This window comes from Talaromyces marneffei, chromosome 7, assembly GCF_009556855.1.
Source record: "Talaromyces marneffei chromosome 7, complete sequence".
Classification (NCBI taxonomy): Eukaryota; Fungi; Ascomycota; class Eurotiomycetes; order Eurotiales; family Trichocomaceae; genus Talaromyces; species Talaromyces marneffei.
In genome coordinates, this window is record NC_072354.1 from 1,769,771 (window position 1) to 1,790,845 (window position 21,075).

The 21,075-nt window shown below is 43.6% G+C and overlaps 8 protein-coding genes across 8 annotated transcripts; 3 read left to right on the forward strand and 5 right to left on the reverse strand.

Annotated features, from left to right (window-relative positions):
• Positions 1-607: 607 nt before the first annotated feature.
• EYB26_009293 (uncharacterized protein) lies at positions 608-2,972 on the reverse strand (the record flags this gene model as incomplete). The annotated part of the gene is made up of 5 exons (XM_054268543.1): positions 608-1,079; positions 1,139-1,254; positions 1,315-1,449; positions 1,503-1,713; positions 1,765-2,972. 5 exons carry the CDS (start codon positions 2,970-2,972, stop codon positions 608-610), a joined length of 2,142 nt encoding a protein of 713 aa, XP_054124518.1.
• A 1,903-nt stretch (positions 2,973-4,875) lies between these two features.
• On the forward strand, positions 4,876-6,601 carry EYB26_009294 (uncharacterized protein; the record flags this gene model as incomplete). The annotated part of the gene is made up of 4 exons (XM_054268544.1): positions 4,876-4,878; positions 4,969-5,442; positions 5,503-5,874; positions 6,122-6,601. 4 exons carry the CDS (start codon positions 4,876-4,878, stop codon positions 6,599-6,601), a joined length of 1,329 nt encoding a protein of 442 aa, XP_054124519.1.
• A 484-nt stretch (positions 6,602-7,085) lies between these two features.
• On the reverse strand, positions 7,086-7,852 carry EYB26_009295 (uncharacterized protein; the record flags this gene model as incomplete). Its single annotated transcript, XM_054268545.1, has 3 exons — positions 7,086-7,613; positions 7,674-7,753; positions 7,807-7,852. The coding sequence occupies 3 exons, from the start codon at positions 7,850-7,852 to the stop codon at positions 7,086-7,088; spliced, it is 654 nt and encodes a 217-aa protein (XP_054124520.1).
• Positions 7,853-8,769: 917 nt separating this feature from the next.
• EYB26_009296 (uncharacterized protein) lies at positions 8,770-9,210 on the forward strand (the record flags this gene model as incomplete). The annotated part of the gene is made up of 1 exon (XM_054268546.1): positions 8,770-9,210. The coding sequence occupies one exon, from the start codon at positions 8,770-8,772 to the stop codon at positions 9,208-9,210; it is 441 nt and encodes a 146-aa protein (XP_054124521.1).
• Positions 9,211-10,561: 1,351 nt separating this feature from the next.
• EYB26_009297 (uncharacterized protein) lies at positions 10,562-12,115 on the forward strand (the record flags this gene model as incomplete). The annotated part of the gene is made up of 1 exon (XM_054268547.1): positions 10,562-12,115. The coding sequence occupies one exon, from the start codon at positions 10,562-10,564 to the stop codon at positions 12,113-12,115; it is 1,554 nt and encodes a 517-aa protein (XP_054124522.1).
• Positions 12,116-14,341: 2,226 nt separating this feature from the next.
• On the reverse strand, positions 14,342-15,004 carry EYB26_009298 (uncharacterized protein; the record flags this gene model as incomplete). Its single annotated transcript, XM_054268548.1, has 4 exons — positions 14,342-14,465; positions 14,533-14,583; positions 14,641-14,715; positions 14,868-15,004. The coding sequence occupies 4 exons, from the start codon at positions 15,002-15,004 to the stop codon at positions 14,342-14,344; spliced, it is 387 nt and encodes a 128-aa protein (XP_054124523.1).
• A 690-nt stretch (positions 15,005-15,694) lies between these two features.
• On the reverse strand, positions 15,695-17,523 carry EYB26_009299 (uncharacterized protein; the record flags this gene model as incomplete). The annotated part of the gene is made up of 5 exons (XM_054268549.1): positions 15,695-15,764; positions 15,831-16,698; positions 16,770-17,112; positions 17,175-17,318; positions 17,443-17,523. The coding sequence occupies 5 exons, from the start codon at positions 17,521-17,523 to the stop codon at positions 15,695-15,697; spliced, it is 1,506 nt and encodes a 501-aa protein (XP_054124524.1).
• Positions 17,524-19,080: 1,557 nt separating this feature from the next.
• On the reverse strand, positions 19,081-20,541 carry EYB26_009300 (uncharacterized protein; the record flags this gene model as incomplete). Its single annotated transcript, XM_054268550.1, has 10 exons — positions 19,081-19,117; positions 19,192-19,293; positions 19,359-19,454; positions 19,591-19,627; positions 19,694-19,778; positions 19,867-19,953; positions 20,014-20,100; positions 20,164-20,247; positions 20,314-20,426; positions 20,517-20,541. The coding sequence occupies 10 exons, from the start codon at positions 20,539-20,541 to the stop codon at positions 19,081-19,083; spliced, it is 753 nt and encodes a 250-aa protein (XP_054124525.1).
• Between the last annotated feature and the right edge of the window lie 534 nt (positions 20,542-21,075).

The window sequence follows — 21,075 nt, forward strand, 5'->3', positions numbered from 1 at the left end:
ATTAAGAAGCAGTGCACGTAAACAGTGATATTAATAGATTAAATCCATGAAATATTTCCTTTTGGATTAATAAGCACCATGGGGCAATCCAATGATGGTCATCCATATTTCAGCTTCTCAAACAGTGGTTCGCCAGAGCACCATGAGTTTCACCGTCTCCAAGGCCATTGTGAACAAAAGTCGTCGGTCTGCATAGAGCATTTCTGCGAAAGCACATTGGTTAACAAGCGCTCGAGAATTAAAAGCATGACCGGATCTGGACTCCCTACCAAGGAATCACACCGTACAATGGGAAGTCAGTCGTAGGTGCGTCTGAGGTGGCCACAGTTCAAACAAATCGGCATAATATCAAAACCCTGGCACTCATTGATGAGGACATACCCAGGCCGTTCTCTCACGAACCTTTGTGTGCTGAAAATGGGTTCAGAGATGTTCTTAACTTTGCAAACTTGATCGGTAGTGATTTTTGGTTTTGTAGAAGATCACGTGTCTGATCTCCCCCTCCGGTCAAGGCTTGGATTTTCATGAGATGAAAACAGGTCCGAACGAGGCTGAGACAACAAAGAAGTATGGCCAGTCTGATGTTGACCGCTCTCAGTTTCTGTATTTATGATTTTATATATAGCGAGTCTTGTCTAAAAGCCCACAAAGGTATCGTCGGTAGCTTGTTCTCATGATTTCCCTTCCCTATTATTAGTGGTACCGGCTGCGAAAAGAGATCTAACATGGCAGTTTTGCAGTCTTCTTCAGGGAAATCAAGATCTTGTGCAAACCATTGAATCAGATCATACACATCCCCCAACTCTTTGTCACTGACCACTATTCTTTGTAATTGAAATTCAGCGAGAGGAGTAGCTAGCTGGTTCATGCGAAATGAGACACCAAGAATCCGAATTCGTGTATAAAGGTGTATATCATCATCCTCATTTCGATCTTTCTGGAGTGGAACTGGCCCTGTCGGTTCAGGTTCCCTTGTTGCATGTGACTGCTTGTCGTCATTAGTTTCATATTGAAGATACTTCACACCAATCAAATCATGCACTTCTTCAATACGACTATAATGGCCTGAACAATTCTGACTACATCCTCACTGATTAGTTGAACAAGTAAGTCAATCTCATTAAATATTTAGACATACCACCTAGTTCCACGTTTATCAAGGCTCATCTCATTGTGGTGATCGCACCAGGGACATGTCGTAGACACAGTGTGGGCCTTTTTGAATATCATACTCATGTCAAGCATTTGACCAGGCTAGCGAATTGTCAGAGGCTGTTTCTATTTGCAAAATAAAGAACGGGAGGCAGTAAATACCTTGATCATAGCCTTCCAAGGTTTCTTCAAATCTAGAACATAGCCGGTGCGATGATTTTGAAGTAACCATTCGCCCCTTTCGATCTTTCCACGTCCGACGCCCTGAAATTTATGCTTCATAAGAACTTTGAAAAACTAGAAATTGCGTTTAGTCTAGGATTCAAATAAAGTCAAGCATTGAAACTAACCTCCAAGCTGTCAACAAATGATAGGGGGAAAGTGTATGTTGCTCCCAATGCGTCATTGACCGTAACGAGGTCATTAAATGGAACCTGAGGAGGGAGATCTTTTTCTTTCTGTAACTGAGTCTTCAAATCTGCGATGCAGATCGAGAGACTTTTATTTTGTTGCTGAAGATACTGAATCATTGCATGAGCATGCATTGCATCGCTCGCGAACCTAAGAAAATATGTTAGGTCCTGTAGCCCTATGAAGGGAGCTTTTCCTTACTCTCCGAATTGACGTTTCCTACCAGTCATGCGACTAATATGAGAATCCCTCTGCTGATTTGTTCTTGGGTACCAATTCAAGAGACTCTTCATCACACAGGCAGCCGAGATCGCTGCGTAATTTTGCCATTTCTTATTCTTATGACTATCAGCATAGTCACATGCTCCCTTGATAACAATGCATGGGAAAATATCGCAAGCTCCAGTCGCCTCCATTTCGAATGCAATGACACCATATTTTTCAGCAATCCAATCACGGTCTCTTGCGGATTTGAGAACGGTGTCAGCTGAAGCAAACACACCCCAATGCAATACAGGGCTCTGCGGTACATCACCATTCGCAAGCCGTTGGCGAGGAATAAGCTGGTCACTGTCGCACCCTAGGTCTTCACATATGGACGCCAAAGCCACCTCACACACTGATTTGGAAGTTGTGGTACATTCGTCGCAAATCGGACATGTCCGCGGCTTGTGATGCTTATGACGGTACTCCGGGGTAAATAATCTGTCTTCGCTTCGTTGAGGAGAGCCGTACTTGCTTGAATATCTGTCTCGTACCGTCTGCAAGTGGTCTGTGGCTCGTCTAAGTAACAACTCACGGTAATGGTCAGTTTGCATTGTATTCATAAACCGACGGACACTATGGCTCTTGTCTGTCGTTTTGAACGTAAGGCTGCTCTTCAACTTGAGTTCGTCGGCATATCGCTTCCCAAAATCATATGCAACAATTTGGTCGCCAATTATCACATCGCCAAGCAAGATTTCATTTCTATCGGTCGTCCGGGGTGCGACACCACAAATACCAACTAAAAAGGCTAGTTTGATCTGCGTAAAACTCATGCTACAGCTTGTCGCCACGCTAGTAGCGTTGACTTTTCCAACATCTGAGCAAACGACGAGCACGACATTGTGCTGGCCAATCCATCCCGTTGTGTAAGTATTTTGATCGCCCACCACTTTTCCATAAGGGTCGCCGTCGTCATTCCAGAATCCGTCAAACGCATCTACTACAGCATCGTATTCAAGCGGCAGGGCACAGATTATTGCGATCTCAAAATCATCGCGGCAAGTAGGCCGTGGAGGACGACCGCTGTCCATGAAACTTGCGGAGATGTTGGTATTTTCGTACTGGAAGGGGAACAGGGGACCGGTCTTAGGTAGCCGGTCTTGATAAGGCCCCATCAAATCGGAGACCAAGTGTTCTTCCATACAGGTAGGTACCTTATTGACTCACGTCGCGGGGCCCCTTGACTAGTAGATAGAGTGTTCAATGAGGCACAGTGTGATCTCGCCAATGTAACGTTACGAAAAACCGTCGAATCTTGATGCTCTAGGAACTTTTAAAGAAATTACTAGATCTATGTTCTCACATGGCGATTGAGAGCACAAGTGACACCTGACATTATCGTCGTCTGTTTTGATTCGCTGGGTTATCGTTGAGGGAGAGTTCATTCGCTCGCAAAGCTGCATTCATGATTGGCCACGGCCATAGTTAATCAGAGTTATTGTCCCATATTCAGCCTTGTCTATCATATCTATGTCCAATTATTTGTACTCTTACACGACGTTGGTGCTTAGCTAGAATAAATACCGTAGTAAGAAGGGTACTAAGCTGCGTCTCTCTGGTCAAACTCGATACTTTCTCAAACGGTTAGTTAGTTAGTTAACTAGTTATTAGTTATTAGCTAATAGTAATTATAATTAACTACCTAAGCTAGGTTATTGATCATCATCTCTCCTATTTGCCTCTTGGTCGACTGAGACTCTATTATGGTAGACCGGGATGCCCAACGACTCCTATGCAATCCGGATGGCCTTTTGGAAGCAGGTATGGTAAGGGAATAGGAATAATTTTAGATTTATTCGGAAGATCCGCTTGGGTACCTACCGGTAGAGTGGTTGCAGCAGCCTCGGACACACGACTCTTCATCATCTAACAGCTTTTTCAAGGCAGCTATATTTTCCGTTGGCAACTCCTTTCCTTGTTGAACCGGAACAGAGGCTGCAGAAATCCGGATCATAGGGTCTTGGTCCGTTCAAATCGATATCATTTCGTATCAATTCAAAGATAACTCTATGTTTATTTATGATTTTTGGTGGTGTTAATTGCTCGCAAAGCTTGTCTTCAACTACATTCTAGATTGATAATGGTCATTGCCCGAGACATTGCTGTCCTTTACTATATCCTCGCAAGTTTACATCGCACGCAAGGAGAGTATTCGAAAGAATCAAAAGCTATTAGAAGAGAGCTACACTAAGATACACTCGCTCGTCGAACCTGGTCCTACTTCATTGACACGTGCTAACAAGATCCATGCCAGCTCAATTTCAGTGTCATCAATGACTGTTTGATAACGTTGAGCAATGAGTGCACTTTAGTTCCTAGCTAGAATCTAGTCAACCTCAGTATGCCTTGAGATACCGGTAAGGGAGGAATATGGGGTCATTCTCCTGGATCCCAAGAATTCCAAATCAAGTGTTGTTACATGAATTCCTACTTTAGGGCATCATCAAGCAAGCTAACTATTCTTTTACTGGCTTCTCGGCTGTTCAGCAGCATGATATGAGTGCTACGAAATGGGTCCGCGCGCTTTCCAAATGCAGTTACTATACCCAATACTGAGTTCATATTAACAGGTTCATACTGCAATTGGAAGGAAATCTAACAATATGTGTTCAAAGCCTATTCACCTGTTTTCAGAACAGTACACGGCTTGGTAATGATAGGGCACCACCGCAAGAGGTCATAACTGCAAGGGGCCATAACTGCAAGAGGCCACAGCTGCGAGAGGACACAACTGCAAGAGGCCACAGCTGCGAGAGGACACAACTGCAAGAGGACACAACTGCAAGAGGACACAACTGCAAGAGGACACAACTGCAAGAGGACACAACTGCAAGAGGACACAACTGCAAGAGGACACAACTGCAAGAGCCCGGAGTATATCATTTAGTGGTTGAAAGTAGATACTTCATCGCATTTCATATAAGTAGTTACAGGTAATTGAACAGTTGGGGTCGAGACATTCTTTTCTATTGTCACTTCATCCTTTTACTTGATAGTTACAAGTGGAAGAAAGAATGGCTGGAATATCGCACAGTGAAATACAACATGGTATGTTGACATACAACCTATTGGTCCAGAATATTATGACTTGCTATTTGATGCTTATATGAAGCGGCTGACCATATACAAGATTCGCAGCTCGCGTATCATTTGAGTCTTCTGCGACTCGGAAATGATAATGATCAAAATGATGAGACAGCATTAGCACCAATCTTCATGGGATCCCTATTCCGTCAACTCAATCTGATACCAGCACAGTATGGGCTATTGGCAGGTGTGAAGCGCATACAACGCCCGGAATTCGTAAGCTCTGAAGACGAAGGAATTAAGAATGACCCCCGAGTTTTTCTTAATATTACTTCGCCATTGAGCACTTTCATTTGTGGGTCCCAGGGATCCGGTAAAAGCCATACGCTGTCTTGTGTCCTCGAAAGCTGCTTGCTGAGTTCTAACGCGGGTCGACTTTCAAACCCTCTAACGGCTGTTGTCTTCCATTATGATACCTTCATATGTGATAACGGGGGCTCTCCGTGTGAGGCGGCTTTCCTCGCGTCACACCCTGGCATCACGGTCAGAGTCCTCTGTGCACCGACGAACCTTCGAACAATCCGGGTATTTCATGTTCCTCGTGGTATGTTTCTTTAGGACTCTTTTTGCTAAAAGATATTACAGATGACGTACTCTAGATTCAATATTCACGTGGAACCCTTACAAATTGATCAATCCAGCCTGAATACGAAGCGTATGCTTGATCTTATGGCAGTGGGGCAAGAGAAGGGACCTATCCCTCTATACATGCACACCGTTCAGCGTATTCTGCGAGAAATGCGGCTGTTGCAGCAAGAGACAGACTCTGGATTTGACTACTATATGTTCAAGAAGAAACTTCTGGGGGCTGATTTACTTCCAAGCCAGCTTGAACCTTTGAAACAAAGACTGGAAACACTTGAGAGTTTCATGCCTCACCAACAAGTTAGACTTGCACAAAATTCGAAAAAGTCCAAGGGCAAAGCTCAAATGAAAGGATCAAGCTGGACTCCAAAGGTCAGAATCCAATTCTTACGACAAGTTAAGGCGACTAACTATCTTTCTTAGCCATCCCAGCTAACGATTGTCGATCTCTCTTGCCCATGCATTACTCCGGATACAGCCTGTTCACTTTTCAATGTCTGTTTCGAAATTTTTATGGAGCAGAATACAGATGTCGGACGAGTAGTTGCGCTCGATGAAGCGCATAAGGTAACAAATATGGCTAACTTTTGGAGAATGGATGTTGACACGCTTGTTCTAGTACTTGAAGGGTTCAATTGATTCTCAAAACTTTACCGATACACTGCTCTCTACAGTTAGGCTGCAACGCCACTTGGGAGCACGTATTCTGATTTCTACTCAAGAACCAACGATTTCAAGCGACCTGCTCAGTCTTTGTTCTATCACCATTGTCCACAAATTTTCATCACCGGCATGGTTACGCGTATTGCAAGGACATGTGGCAGCTGCAGCCTTAGGAACTCAGCCAGGTGGACAAGTACTAGACAATACCGATGAGGGGTCACCGAAGCACCAAATGTCAAACAAGTTGTCTTTCATGAATCAAATTGTCGACTTAAATGTGGGAGAAGCTTTGCTGTTCGCCCCAGGCGCTATTTTAGAGAGCAAAATGGAAGGAGTCAACCCACAAGGGCTACGCAGGTTGGGTGCGGGTTATATGGTAGTCAAGATTCGAGAAAGATTGACTGAGGACGGTGGGCAAAGCGTTCTTGCTGCCTGAAGTTCTGGAGGTAAACTATTTTAGATAAGAAACAAAAGCATGGGTTGCTATGAAGTCAATAAGCAGTACAAATTTCGGGCTTGCATTTCTTCTCACCTAAAACTTTAGGCGTCTATCACAATCATTGTCAAGAAATCAGAAAAAGTCAAACGACAGATCAATCATTTTGGTACTCCCAGCCAAGTACCTTGTGTGTTAGAATTAGCAAAGAGATATAACATCGGCTTTAGGGCCATAGAGGACGAGTTGATAGACTGTTGTTTGAATTCTGTGACTTTTGTGCTTGCTAATACCCTAGATAAGATATTTTGAGGCCTATCGTTATACTAATAAACAGGGAAACTGCACTCCGAATGCACAGGCTAGATTCCAATGTTGAGTTCTGAGGCACCATGAATACGCCTTGGTCATTGCGAAGAACGAGTCAACTCTCCTTTTTCTATATGTTCTACCTAGCCAAATTGTTCCACATTCATCAGAACTATTAACCAGTGAACTTCAATTTGTCACAGATTTCCTTTGCTGCCAAATGACCAGCAATCTTCTTGGTTCGACCAATGCCCGTTGCTTCTAAAGCACCAAATGAGATGGTGGCTTTCATTCGTGGAGGTTCCAGGCTAAGCACTGAAATGCTTCGTCTTATATCCACATTGCGTTTTTGACCCTCTTCATGTAATATGGAAGTATATCTTGGCAACAACTCATCGGGCAGAGATTCGTGTCCCTGATTGTCATGGTCATCTCGGAATCGCGTGAATGTGCCAGAGAGGACACACTTGGCCGAATTCGCTTTATCTACTATCCGATTTCCTCGACCAAATTTGAGTAGCTCTTGCATGACTTGATAGCTACTTGATGGTGGAAACGAGCGACAAATGAATCCAAGCTGTTGAAAAACAACCTTTCGCGATTCTGCGTCAATTCTTGACCCTCTATCTACTCCAACGGTTCGGAGATACTCCTCAGCAGCATGGTAGTCATAAAATTCTATGAACCGGGAGATGCCCAATTTCTATTCATAGTGATTCAGTGATTCATTAGAGCATACATTCATGGTTTTGTGAAGACTTACCAGTAGTCCGTAAGACATATCCGCTTGAGTAAGTGATATCGTGACAAGAGCTTTAAAAAACAAGCTTCCCACAAGCTCATCTAGAGCATATCAGAATGTAATAATCGTAACAGTGATTGGAGAAGGTCCTAACCAGTCTTGAAATCATGATCATGCAGATTCTGATTTAGGGAAGTCATGTTTATGAGTCTAGTTTTATTCACAGAGCCCTTCGTGTAGCAGCTCCCAGATTGATAAGATGGAAGAGATGGAAGATCTTAGATGAATGACCAGACAAGCAAGATTCTGATTATGACTTTCAACTAAGGGCCAAAGCCTTATTTAGTCCTTTGCTTAAAAATACACAAAAGTGAGGCTGAATCCCTGTAAAATAGTCAAGACATATTGAATTGAGGGGTTGATCTCTACAGCTGTCACCGCTTATTTCCGAATCGTCTCACATCAGGTAGCAATAAGTTCGGCTTCAAGATGTTATTGACATGTCCTTCACAGCAGTTGCATATTTATGACCCTCCAATGTTATTTGACAGGAATGTCCAATTAAATCAGGGTCATAGAGAAACTTTGACTGGAAAACAAGACGTGGCAGTCACTGGTGGCATGGGGAAAGAAAAAGAAAAGAAAAGAAATAACAAAGAGAATAGATTACTGCATACCTAGGTAAGCATCACTTGTTTTGATTAATTTCTAAGCTAGGTTGACGCATATGCCGGATCTAGAGGCTTGCAGGTCCGAAGGCGAGGCAGATTTTATAATTCATTCATCACATCGGATATTCCCTCATGTGCAGTCATATGGTGGGTATATTGTACTATATACTGTACGCTTCCTGGAATCTGCATGTTGTATATAGATATCTCCAGCAAGTGCCTTCGACTATCTCTGAATTTTAGGTCAAAGAAAAAACAAATATGCGCGATTTATCATGGTAATAATTCCAAAGAAGGACCTGGTTGGGCATCACAATTTACGTCATTTGATATAAATTGTGTGAAAATACCTAGCTTAAAGGGGGCAGTCTCTCACTTAGACACTCATAACTTCTAAGCATTGTTCTCAGATCTAGAAATCACCATATCATTCTTCTGCTTGAAAAATGGAGGCAGATATCTTCTCTATTAACTCAACACAGTACTGTGAGAGTCATACAAATGATGTCTCTGGTATTTATGATGCCTTGGCAGAAAACGCAGTGGGAGATCTATTCGACATAGAGTCCTTCGACCTGTCGAATATTTTCGATGAGAATTCAAACATCCTGACACCATTCAATCCAATAATTCTTGACAACGCTCTTCAATCGGGTGAAGGTTTCACGCACACGGAATTTCAGACCTCCCTGCCTCTTATGAGCGAATCAGTGGAAAATCTATCCAGCATAGAGTCCTTCAACATGTCGAATCTCTTCGATGACAATCCAAACCTCCTAACACCATTTCTTGACAACGCTCTACAATCGGGCGAAAGTTCCTCGCACTTGGATTTCCAGAGCTCTCTACCTCTTTTGAGCGAATCAGTGGAATATCGCCCTCTATAGAGTGCTACCACATCGTATTCGTCTTTTGGTGAGGTGGAGGGTTCGGAAGCCATTTCCCGGGTAACACTGCCTGTTGGACGGGTTGGGAAAGAGAAAGATGTGAAAAATCATAGTACAAAATCATCACGGAGACGAAGAACACGCTATCAGTTCGAAGAGGATGGGCTGCCATTTCCTGACGAACTTATGCGTACTCCTGATGGTTTGTACATCTGTCCGGATCTTGCTTGTTCAAAAGGAGCAGTTTTCCAAGAAAGGGGTTGTTTTAGGTGAGCAAAAAGAGTTGTGCAATCCCAGGCACTCAGCTGACTTGATCAGGAGGCATCTAAAACAGCTTTACAAGGTCGTCAAATGTCCTGTGGTAACATGTGATCATCGTTCTGGAGGGCAGACTGATATGTATCGGCACGTTTCGGCTCATCATAAACAATGGGCCAGTATACATTTAGGTTTGGCTACCAAGCCCGAACCCAGGTGTCAGAACTGCCATTATGTGTTCACTAGGGGTGATAACCTAGGACGACACACGAAAGGGAAAACCTGCTTGAAGATAAGATGAGCGACGCATAAGATTTGCCTAATTTCGGGAGTAAGAGATATTTATGATCTAGAGGGCAGTGTTTCTATTTCGATTTTGACTTCAAGTAGATGACAGAATATATTCATTTTCGATCAATCCTCCAGTGAATTACCGTATGCTGTGTTGAAAAGATAATAAATTTCGAAAGGTTCATTCAAAGTATAAGTCTAGACTGTTGAGTAGACATTAAACGCTGGTTCAAAGGTGGAGAAAACGAATGCCTAGAGTGCAAGTATTATCCGTCTTCCGTGTGTGTTCCACATCCACATCTCTGGGTCCATTTCGTGAAAGCTACAAGATGTAAGGCAGTACATGATTCCTAGTCGCCACAAGTCGCTGGGGTGAAGATGTTACTGGCCTAAAAGATTATTCCTGTCCCTTGCCTTCTGAATAGTGGCCTCCTGCATGGTAACCTTTCGCATGGTAGCCTCCCGCATGGTGAGCTCTCACATAGTGGCCTCTCGCATGACAGCCTCTTGCATAGTAGCCTCTTGCATGACAGTTTCTTGCATAGTTAGTAGCCTCTTGCATTGTGGCCTCTTGCATTGTGGCCTCTCGCGTGGTGGCCTCCCGCGTGGTACTCTGTCCGAAACTGAGTCCGCATGTACTCTTTTCTACGTTTATAACGACCCGGCGTCGGTTCATGGTTTGGAATTTCATCAATTCTTTTCTTGGTCTCAATATTCGTCATCCTGCATTACAATTTCTCCGTCCTGGTTGCTTTTCACTTGGTCCAAGATCTCCTCTGCATATTTATCGAGAATATTCATTATGGACACAAAAACCACAGAACCGTTGGAGCTGATGCCTTATCGCATTGGACCTCCAAGACTTTCTAAAGAATCAAGGATTCTGGCCCGCTTTTATGAGCCGCTCTATCTGCTTCGAGCACTTGGTCAGACGAGAGGTGCACATACACCTCAGCCGCCCAGTCCTAATCATATTACAGAGACAAGGAGGAGGTTCCTGGAGAACCTTTGCTTTGTCTGCGACTTTACTAGGGGTGGGAAGTCTTGTACTGCTATTGGACTAGAAGAATGTCCAGACAAGTATCAATTCTGGGTTTCCTCGAATGGCCAAAATGCAAAGATTGCCAAATTTCTGGAGGAAGTGCTCGAGTTCTTGTCTTGTATCGGTGCTTCTACCGAGACAGAGCTGGCCGATACAGAGCTGGCCACCGTGAACAGCAACTTCGTTCGCCTCTGTGCAGAGTTTGCTAAACCCCGCATAGAAGCAGAGCGGAAGCTGATACAAAAACAAGCAGAAAAATGTGTATCCAAGATACGGAACCGGATGACTGAGGCGGATGGGTCCAGCATCCTCATCGTCGTCGACAATATAGACGAAAGTCACAGAATCGATTTAGGTAACCTGGTCTTGATGCTAGAGAATTTAATTAATCAAAAAGATCCGATCAGACTTTGTGAGTTCGCACACGAACACCGACAGTCAACATGGGTGACCGATCTCAAAACTCTGGCCTTTGAAGATGAGCGAGAATTCGTCCCGGAAGCAGAACGTTCTTCTTTTTTCTCAGTTCGGCATTATGTTGGAACATTATCTCGCCATATAAGGGCACCTAGACAACTTGTCGAAGGCTCTCACAACATGAGGCAGATACTGCAAATATACACAGTTATGATGGTTAGTCCTCTCGCCGGCGTCCAATTACCATTACGTGATAGACATACAAATCTCAGGGGAATCATGAATCGGATGTTCAAAGCACATGATGTGGAGAAGAATATGGTGGAAGCAGGACTTGTATACTTGCATAGAGTTTCTGGAGTATTCGACGAGTTTGTGACGTTTTACAAAGAATCTGAGGGCTGTGTGCATGCCGAGATCCAAGTCATGGAGCATTTCTGTCAGTCGCAACTCGCCTTTGCATTCAACGATCGTTTCATTGCTTGCAGTAAACCAGCGTGTCTCTGTTGTGAATTATACTTCAAGCACCATCCAGCTCGCATAGTGGTTCCGTCATCTCACAGAAAAGTTTGGACGAACTGGAGTCCCCCGAGAATTGAGGACTTCGCTGCCAAGGAAGATATGGTCATACAGCAAAGGCAAATCATGAGCAAGATAACACATGACGTCCGTGAGCAAGTCATTGACCAGGTTTTGCAACGTACGTCACAAATTCCCTGGCATCCAGATTCCAGAACTGGTATCACGGAGTCGCTTGTTACGGCTCTTCAAGGCATTTCTCTGGACCCACAGCTTTCAGAAGTATCGGACAGCGATTTTGACTCAGACTCTGTGGATAGTTCGGAGAGTGAGACGTGGTCAGATCTTGAAGATGGCGATGTGCCTTTATTGGCCTGATTTCTTCTGGAATTCTCTGGATGGGAAAGATTTCTACATAGCGTCACCTTTCAAAAACCCTATACAAATCTGTCATTTTACAACGGAACCTTTTTGAGAATCACACGAGCAAAAGATAGGGGTTTATAACAGACTCAAGTGAAGATGCTTTCTGTGACACTGGATTATAAACCGATAATCTAACTAAATTGTTGGTTTCTTAGATAATTATATGGTTTAGCTAAGTTTATCATAAATTATACTTACTGTAGTTCATAAAATTGTGAATCATAACTGGGCCTCTGTTGAGAACAGAAATATTTATCAGGAAGCTCCTTCTTGGCCTATCCTAAGAGGAAGGAGACATGAAGGACGAACTCTCCTACCTCTTAATACTTTCCCTCTTCTCTTCAATCTGTCATTAACTCAACCGGAAACGGGCTACTAGGTAAGAGAACCTTAAATGACTGATTGATATTAGGCTAGGATAGGCAGCAATTGCATCTCTCTTTCTGGTTATAGGCTCTCATTAGCTGGATATTCTTACTATCCATGAAAAATATGGTTCATATCATCATTTGCAGCACCAATGAGGTCACATCTTCGCAAAGACTGCAAATTTAATATAGCCCTTGTAATAGTTCACGAATCCAGGCCGCAGAGAATTCCAGTGCCAAAGAATCTATCTATTTTAAGAAGCCTACTTTTGCTGCCTAGATAATATCTACTGCTCGCACTTTTTTCTCAAAATATCCTTTATCTTTGATCAAACTCGTGACTCAAAAATAACCAAATCTTGATCAACGTCCAACGGCAATTATGAAATTTCTCGAGTGGATAGAAGCGGCCTTACTGAAGAGCAAAAAGTGCCATGCACTACTGAATATGCTCCTTGATGTGGAAGGACGGCTGGCTTCAGCACAAAAGAATGAGCTCCAGAATAAATAGATGCGACAGCATCACGCAGAACAGTTTATTGGGGTTGCAATCTGTGAACGGGAAATTTATCTGATCGAGGAAATTCGCTCCCTTGAGAAAAAGAGGGAAATCGCCTGCTTCCCCGAAAAGGAGGTACAGAAAACAGACGTACACCTGTTAGAAGCATATGAAAAGGAGTTGAAAGATTTAGATATGGAGTGGTGGCTTCATAAAAAGGGATATGTGTATCATGTTATCAACTCGGCCAAAAGGATCGCGTGTGCGGTGGTCCGCATATTCTCACGAACTGCGACCAGAACTGGAAAAGATTTTCTGCAAAGATAGAGGGGGCTGTTGTAATTTTGATTGTGGTCGCTGTCAAACTCCGAGAGTCAGCTCGAGAGGGACATTGTCTCCTGGAACTCACTGTTCTTCCCAATTCTGTGGGTGCTGTATTCGTCGAAGAGGATCTTTTAAGATCCCAGAAAAAAGACCAACTACGTATTATGTTCGAATATAAGGAGACGTACACTTTTTGTATGATTACATTATTTGCTCACTGTTCTTCATATCTATCATAAGAGAAACGCTCTACCAAAAGATAATCTATCTTCTTATAACTAGCTATCTGACTCAGAAGTGGATTCCCATAACTAACATACAAATTCGACCATATATGAGATCTGACTCAGCAATAGATTCCCATAACTAACATACAGATTCGGCCATATACATATATGAGATTAACGTTATGTCCCATAGGCCGGGGCACTCTATATCTATCCACCTATCCATGTAGGTGTGCTTATCCGAGCTTTCCATTTTTAGGGCACAGCGAGAGCCCATGACTTGTAGGGTTTACTCTATAATTTCCATTTAGGGCTCTCTCGCTCCTATAATAAAAGCTGGAAACATACCAACAGCAACCGTTCCCGGGGGTCACTTCCTTGCGAATATGAAGTTATCCGCAGGCACGTACGTTCCTTCCTCTGGAGGACTGCAGATGTGTGTTCGCAGGGTCCTTCCTCTTCTAGTTGGCACCTTCCCTAGAAGCAGCCAGTATTCCTCTCGCTCTCACTCTCGCCCATTCCTCCTTTTCACTTCTTCCCTTCTCTCCTCTCCTCTCCCCTCTTCTCCTCCAGCAAAACAACGTCAAGACTGCTCCTCCGCCCCCCTTTTTTTTCGAATACTAAATCTTTTTTCAATCTCGCCACATTTTCTTTCCCACCCTCAAAATGCCCACCATCAACACCCTTCTCCAACAGATCCCCATCGTACGCTCCACCTCCACACCGTCACCACCCCCATCCAGCCAACCCACAGAACGAGTCAAGTTCTTGTGGTGGGGTGTCTCTGGTCTGCGCTCGAGGTGTTATTGATTGCAGCCGGCGGCTCAGAGACGCTTGTTCGCATAAACATGGGATCGAGGCCAGCAGGAGATTGTTCTTCAGGGCTGGAAACATCGTTAGTACAAATATCAATTGATATATTAATGCATGTTTAAAGTTTACGTCACTTACTAAAAGTATCTCCAGATTCTCTTGAATATGTTTGGCGGGGCCTCCGGTACACTACAGCTTCAGTTAGAAAACCAAGTCAAAGATTATATTGACAGCTATGCTACATACTGAGATGTCCTCATAGTAGTGATTTCCATCCCTGGCGGAGGAGCTAGACGGCCAAGGTGAAGAGCAAAACCGCCACTACCATCAACACTCGGATGTCATGGGATTGGCAACATACCCCCAGCTGCCGACAACAACCCCGTGGTCGAGAACAATCCCTCGGCCGACATCAACCTCGACTTGCCCCGTATCACGGACGAGAGAGGGGCTCAGTCACAGACACAGCTCACGGAACAGTAATCCGTTGAGCTTCGAAGACTGGGTGGATGCTACGAAGCCTAGTGGAGGACGCTTTTGTGACTCCTCCCGATTTGACCGACACTACGACGTTCTTCTCCGAACCTCTGATGCTGGATCTGCGAGACATGGTGTTGAGGGCTTGGTGGTAAGAATTGATCTTTATTTGGAGTGATGAGGTTGGGCGTATCGGATATAGTGTTGAGGAGTGATTCATGGAGTGATTCAAACTTCGTTTGTATATGTTACGGGAAGGCATCGGTAATGCACCAAAGCTAGTTATATAGATTGCCCTCCAGAAAGCGAATGTTTACTGTCTCTGGATTTTACATTGTTTGGATCTACGGCGTACCCATGTGTTGAAATATTTCTCTTTGGCTCTCTTCGTTACTGCAGTGTGGCAAATCGGTTGCCAATCCAAGCTAAATTTGAGTCAAATATTCTCCTATGTTTAATCCCTCGGATGCTATAACAGTAGGCATATATGAGCACCGAGGGCTCCAGGAAGGATAACATAATTTAAAGGTTGTTTATGAGCTTCGCGTATAGTAAAGAGCTTCTAAATTTTCTTAAAGTGTCTTGCATCATATAGTAGCCACATAGTTATGTTTGACTGATGTCAATATCCAGTTGAGAAAGTAGACAAAGATAACCCCGGCGTGTCAAGCAACAAAGAAATATGAGCGACCAGAAACATTCATCTTCGAAAAAAGTGAAATTGAGGAACAGAGCAAGAAAACTTAACGATGCCGAACAGCCTGTAACACTCATAGAAACTTGAAGATAATGCACTAAATTTACGTTTCCACCTAACCACGCATCAAACTGAAATATCGGATCCCTGTTTTCGAATATGTACTGGGAAAGCAGCATCCTCGGCCCACACAGTCCTAACACTCATTGTCAATGGTCAGATTTCTGGATGGAAAGTTCTAAATAGCCTTGGTTGTACTGACTCAATCTCTTTTTCCGTCCTTTCATAATGCAAATCCCCGAATTTTGTGGTTTTAAACTTGCAACCTTTACCATAGGTACAAGGATCCCACGGACAGTGATGGCTCAGGTAACACCCGTACCTTTCACACAAGGGCCCGTTTCCACAGAGGGTCTGGCGGGCTCGATTCCGATGGAAGGCTGTCTCTTGGTCTGTTAAAGTTGTTTCATGGTTCATTTTGCAGGATGGGCGTTCACATCTGCCCAGTAAATGGTGTTCGTTACAGAACCCCTGTGGTTTGATAGTCTCTAGTTTTCTTAAGTAAGTATTCATGACTTGGTCATTATTAAATGCCTTCAACGCTGTGTCTACTCGGTCGCCTTTCGCATTGCGGTGAATTTTCAGTGGAGCTGTGGCGTTCTTGACGAGAGATATGTTTTGATTGCCGCTGGCAAGCCCAACCGTGGCGTAGGTGACAGCTGAGCTGTTTGGATAGTTGATGGAGTGCCCGACCTTGCCTGAACTGATAAGATTTTCAGCTTCGAAAGGCAATAATATTTGCGGGGAATTCGCTGGTAATGCTCCATGGTTGGCTAAGGAAGTCGCCTCCTGAGATATCGGTTGAATGGTTTGGGGTGAGGTTGGAGAAGAAACCTGCTTTAATGCGCTCTCAAGGGGAAGAGATCGGAAAACACGGTCGAATTGTACTATTTCGTAGCCCATCTCGCAGAAGCTATGATGCGCCGGCGTTGTCTCCAGCAGGATTATACGTGATTTGTTGCTCTCGTCACCTTGGTATTCAGCCAAGTCGTGCATATAGCCAGCGTCATGACAACCCGCGAAGAAGATCTTTCTGCACTGAAAGTTTTTAATCGACTGGGCAAGCGTTTCTGCAATGAATTAGAAAATCTCACTTCCAGCATCTTATCAATTTCTTTCCAGGCAAAGCTTGGATGCTTACTTCGCATTTTCGCATCTGCATTTTCTTTGCCGCTTCCTACGTCCACCATGTCAAACTCTGCACGACTCTTATTGAAATATTCAGCAAATATGCGCATATCCTTGTCACTTTCAATTATATCCAACGAGCGCATTTTCCCCGCAAGGCCATGGAGGTTGGCAAAAATGCGAACTAAGATTGGAACATCATCTGCGTCGAGCTGCGTCTTTTTGAGATGACTTCTGACTTCTTGCTGCAAGGCCACAGAGGCTTTTTGAGCCCCGTGTGCAGGGTTGTCATAAAACTCGTTACGAAATATAGCCCCATCTCCATCTACCAGTACTGTCACAAAGGGGTCTTTTTTCTAATTCAAGTCAATTACCTGCGTTGAAACAAGCCAGAATGGGATTGGTATAATATACGAACAATGATACCATCCAGCGTCTTATTATCCTCCTGCAATTCACGTACTTTATGCTGGTATCGGAGCCGTGAATCTCGTTCGTGCTCGAGTTCATAATTCAGTTTCCGAACTTGATCTTCTTTCTCGTCGATCGTTTTAATCAGAATCTGTTATATCTTTTGTCAATATGAGACAGCGGAGTACGGAGTGTGTCTGTGACACATTGGACAAAAACGTGGAATCTGCTCGATTGACAAAATGCGAGATTTAAGAGAAAGAGAAAAACCTTACACGTAATAGTAAGTCCCTCTCCTTATCTTGTTCAACGAATTTATCCAGTTGAGGAAGGATGTTGTCTTTGATCAACTCCATAGTAACTAATTAAGTTAAGGTATGAATTTCAATTTAGCGGGAATATTGTATAGAATGACGTGTATAGCCCATTGATTCACGTCGAAATCAGGATAGGATATCAATTAAATACGCCTGAGTAATGTCGATCAACCGTGGCAGCCTAGAATTAGAATATTCCTAGAAATCTACTCCGGTACTTTCTACGCAATTCATAACATCCAATCAACCATGGAATTCTTCCTCAAGCCGCGACATCGTCTTTGAACTCAGCCTTGCATTGTAACCGGTCAGGCATTGGCTTCTCATCTGCATGTCGACGTGGCATCGTCAATTGGCGTGATAATTTATGACTCGATCGCTCACGTTCCATCGTTCGAAGGTCGCATAATCTGACAACAATGCATGGGTGATTCTGGCTCTGTTACGCTCCCTGTCACAGAGACGTCATGACGGGGCTAGAATTAGAAGAAAGGTTCTCTGAGTTTTCGAAAAGGACGAAATATATTGGTCGAGGTGACAGCATGTTAAAGCTGCTATTGTTTAGGTACATTGACAACAAACATAGTAATTATGGCAACATTCTTGATCGCCATCGATGAGCAAAATGCATGTACAGACCGCCAAATATATGCATCATACTTTTACTTTGGAAAGCGTTAAGGCGCTTCTACGCAATCAAGACCAATTTAGCGCCCCAAAACCATTCCGAAGAGATGCGAAAGTGGCCTAAAGGATGATCAAGTCGACTCTTTTGACTGACAGCCAATCGTTATTAATCGCCTCGCGCTTGTTAGGTATTGGAACATACTCAGCCTTGTTGGTGCTACATATTTCAAGCCTTGCCAAAGGTACAGCCAATCCCAACGACCAAAACACCGGGACGGTGGACTTGATTTGATGCTCGACAGAGTCTTGCAACAAACCTGTCCTCTGTTGGGAACAAGTCACTCGTTCGAACGCAAAGCTAGTCAGTAAGGAAGTTGGTTGACTGGTCATATTACCGAAACTGAGCTGTTCATCTTATCGGGGGCATACTCGTAGTGATCTGCGATTATCACATGTCAATTTCTGGGGGAGCATTGAGCCAATGATATCTGATATCCTCCCGAGAAGGCTATCTTTCGCGTACACTTCATGTAGAAAATGCTGATTTCTGGCTATATCTAAAGAAAATACAATTTTACGGCGACACGTCCTGCGCCACTTGGCTCTGCCTTGTCCATGGGGACCATGTTCTCTTCAATAGTGAGCATAAACAATGCGAATGTCTGACTGCAAAGTTTCAAATAGAAGCTTTGAAGATTGATAAGCTGGACATTGCTGGTCGAAACCATTTTCGGTATAAATAGGTAGTACAAATTACAAGCCAAGTTAGGGCTTAAACGGCTTTCACTTTTTCACTGTTAAGGATAGTAGATACCCTTTCGAGAAAACAATTTTGCCAGTACCCGGTCTCTCAATGACACTCGTCATCTTTCCGGCTACATACACATTATGTACCTTCGACATCGGCACAAATTCCCGGCCAGGTTTGAATATCGAACGACATATACGATGCTCATTGACACTGGAATGTCATTCCAATTTGGACACACTGCGTACTTGACGCACACTGTAATTAATAACATACATCAGTAAATTTCACACAAACATAGATATAATTGTCTCTGAGGGTCGACGACTTACACAGGTCTTGTCAGCAGCCGGCACGGTATTGTCATTGGGGCATGTACGTCCTGGGGGACAGCAACCTTGACCCGTGCATTTCTGACTCGTCGCACCATTGCACTATATCATTTGACCTAATCAGCACATTGGATGTCTTATACAACTATTGTCAGGATAGTACTCACGCATTGACCATTCGGTAATGGGAACTGGCAGAAGAAGTGTCCTTGAGTTCCTGTACAGCTACAGGTACCACTATTACATGTTTCATTGGACAGGCACTGTTCAATAGTTAAGTGCATACGATATCCATATATTGGATTCATAGTGCAAGAATAGAATCAAAAGGGACATCGAGGTAGCTTACAGCATTTCCGCATGTTCCACAGTTCGCTTTATCTGTCTGTAGATTTGTACACGTTCCACCACAACAGTCCGGTGTAGTGCCGGTACACTTGTCAAGGAAGATATGTATTAGCAAGTTTATCTACAGGAGTGAAAGAAACCATTTCAGACTTACAGAAGTTCCACACGTTCCACAGTTCGAAGGATTTGTCTGTATATCTACAGTCTCCAGCACAACAGTCAGGATCGCCGGTATTGCACTGTCAAGATGATGAATTGGTTATCTCATATTCGTACTTCAACCTTTAGGAAGTCCTTCCACGATATATAGCTTGCATGCCTACTTACCGCATGTCCACACATGCCACAGTTCAGAGCATCAGTCTGTGTATCCGTACATGTTCCACCACAACATTCTGGAGCAGCGGCGGTGCACTGTCAAAATATGTATTAGCTAGAACAATTGCATGAATACAAGTTCTGATTCAAACTTACGTGATGTCCACATGTCCCGCAGTTCGTCTCATCTGTCTGCGTATTCACGCAGTTTCCACCGCAGCAATTTGGTGTACCATCCTTACACTATGAGGTAGTTATAGGGTCAGCGAAGAGTGGCACATCTAACGGGAAATAAAGTCAACTCACAATATGCAAACACTGTCCACAATTGAAGGGGTTCGTGTTGGTGTCAACACATTTAAACCCGCAGCAACTCTCTCCACTTGGACACTGTTATATAATACCTCTATGAGCTGTCGGTTCCAACAAAACAGGTCAGCAGGGTACCAAACTTACATCCTTCAATCCAAATTTTGAAATACATGGAAAAGGGAGTTTTGGAGCAACGGCAAGGCTTGCATTATCAGCGCTTGCCTCAGTCTGGCAATAGGTTGTAGCTGTGAGGATGACTGCAATTATCCAAGTCAGCCGTCAATAACGTGCATCACTAGAGGAATGAAGAGATGTATCAAGCTTATTAGCGGTTCTTTTCCACATACCCCAAGCAAAAATAAAGAGCAACATGTTGTCTGTATATAGATACTTGCAGTCCAGTGGATGAATCAAAGTAATAACGACGGGTTTGAAGTATTTGAAAAGTAGTGTACTCGAAAAGAGAAAGAAAAAGATGACATCCAGGGGGGAAATTCCTCATTCATATATTTCATCTCCAATATCAATTTGAATGTGTTTATTCACATGCTTCTGGCAGGAGACTTTTTCCAGTATCCGACTTGGGGTTGAACAAGGTAGGTACTACCTTCCAATATTTGGACTTGCTATTGGCTAATACGCTTCCTATGGTTGTTAGATTGCTTTCAATTTTGAATCGTCCAACTTGATTGACTGTGTGGCAACTATACAACCATGAATTCTGACAATGCAACATGCCAAAATGACCTAAGTTAGCAAACTAGGTATTCAGGTAGCACTCAAGAATAATTTGATATCAACTTGGAGTAACGGGGGTGATACAAACAGCCTGAAGGCAACCTTTGATTCCCTCAAAAACATCATCTAAACCAGAAAATACTGGACACTAGGTTGGTCCTGTAGCAT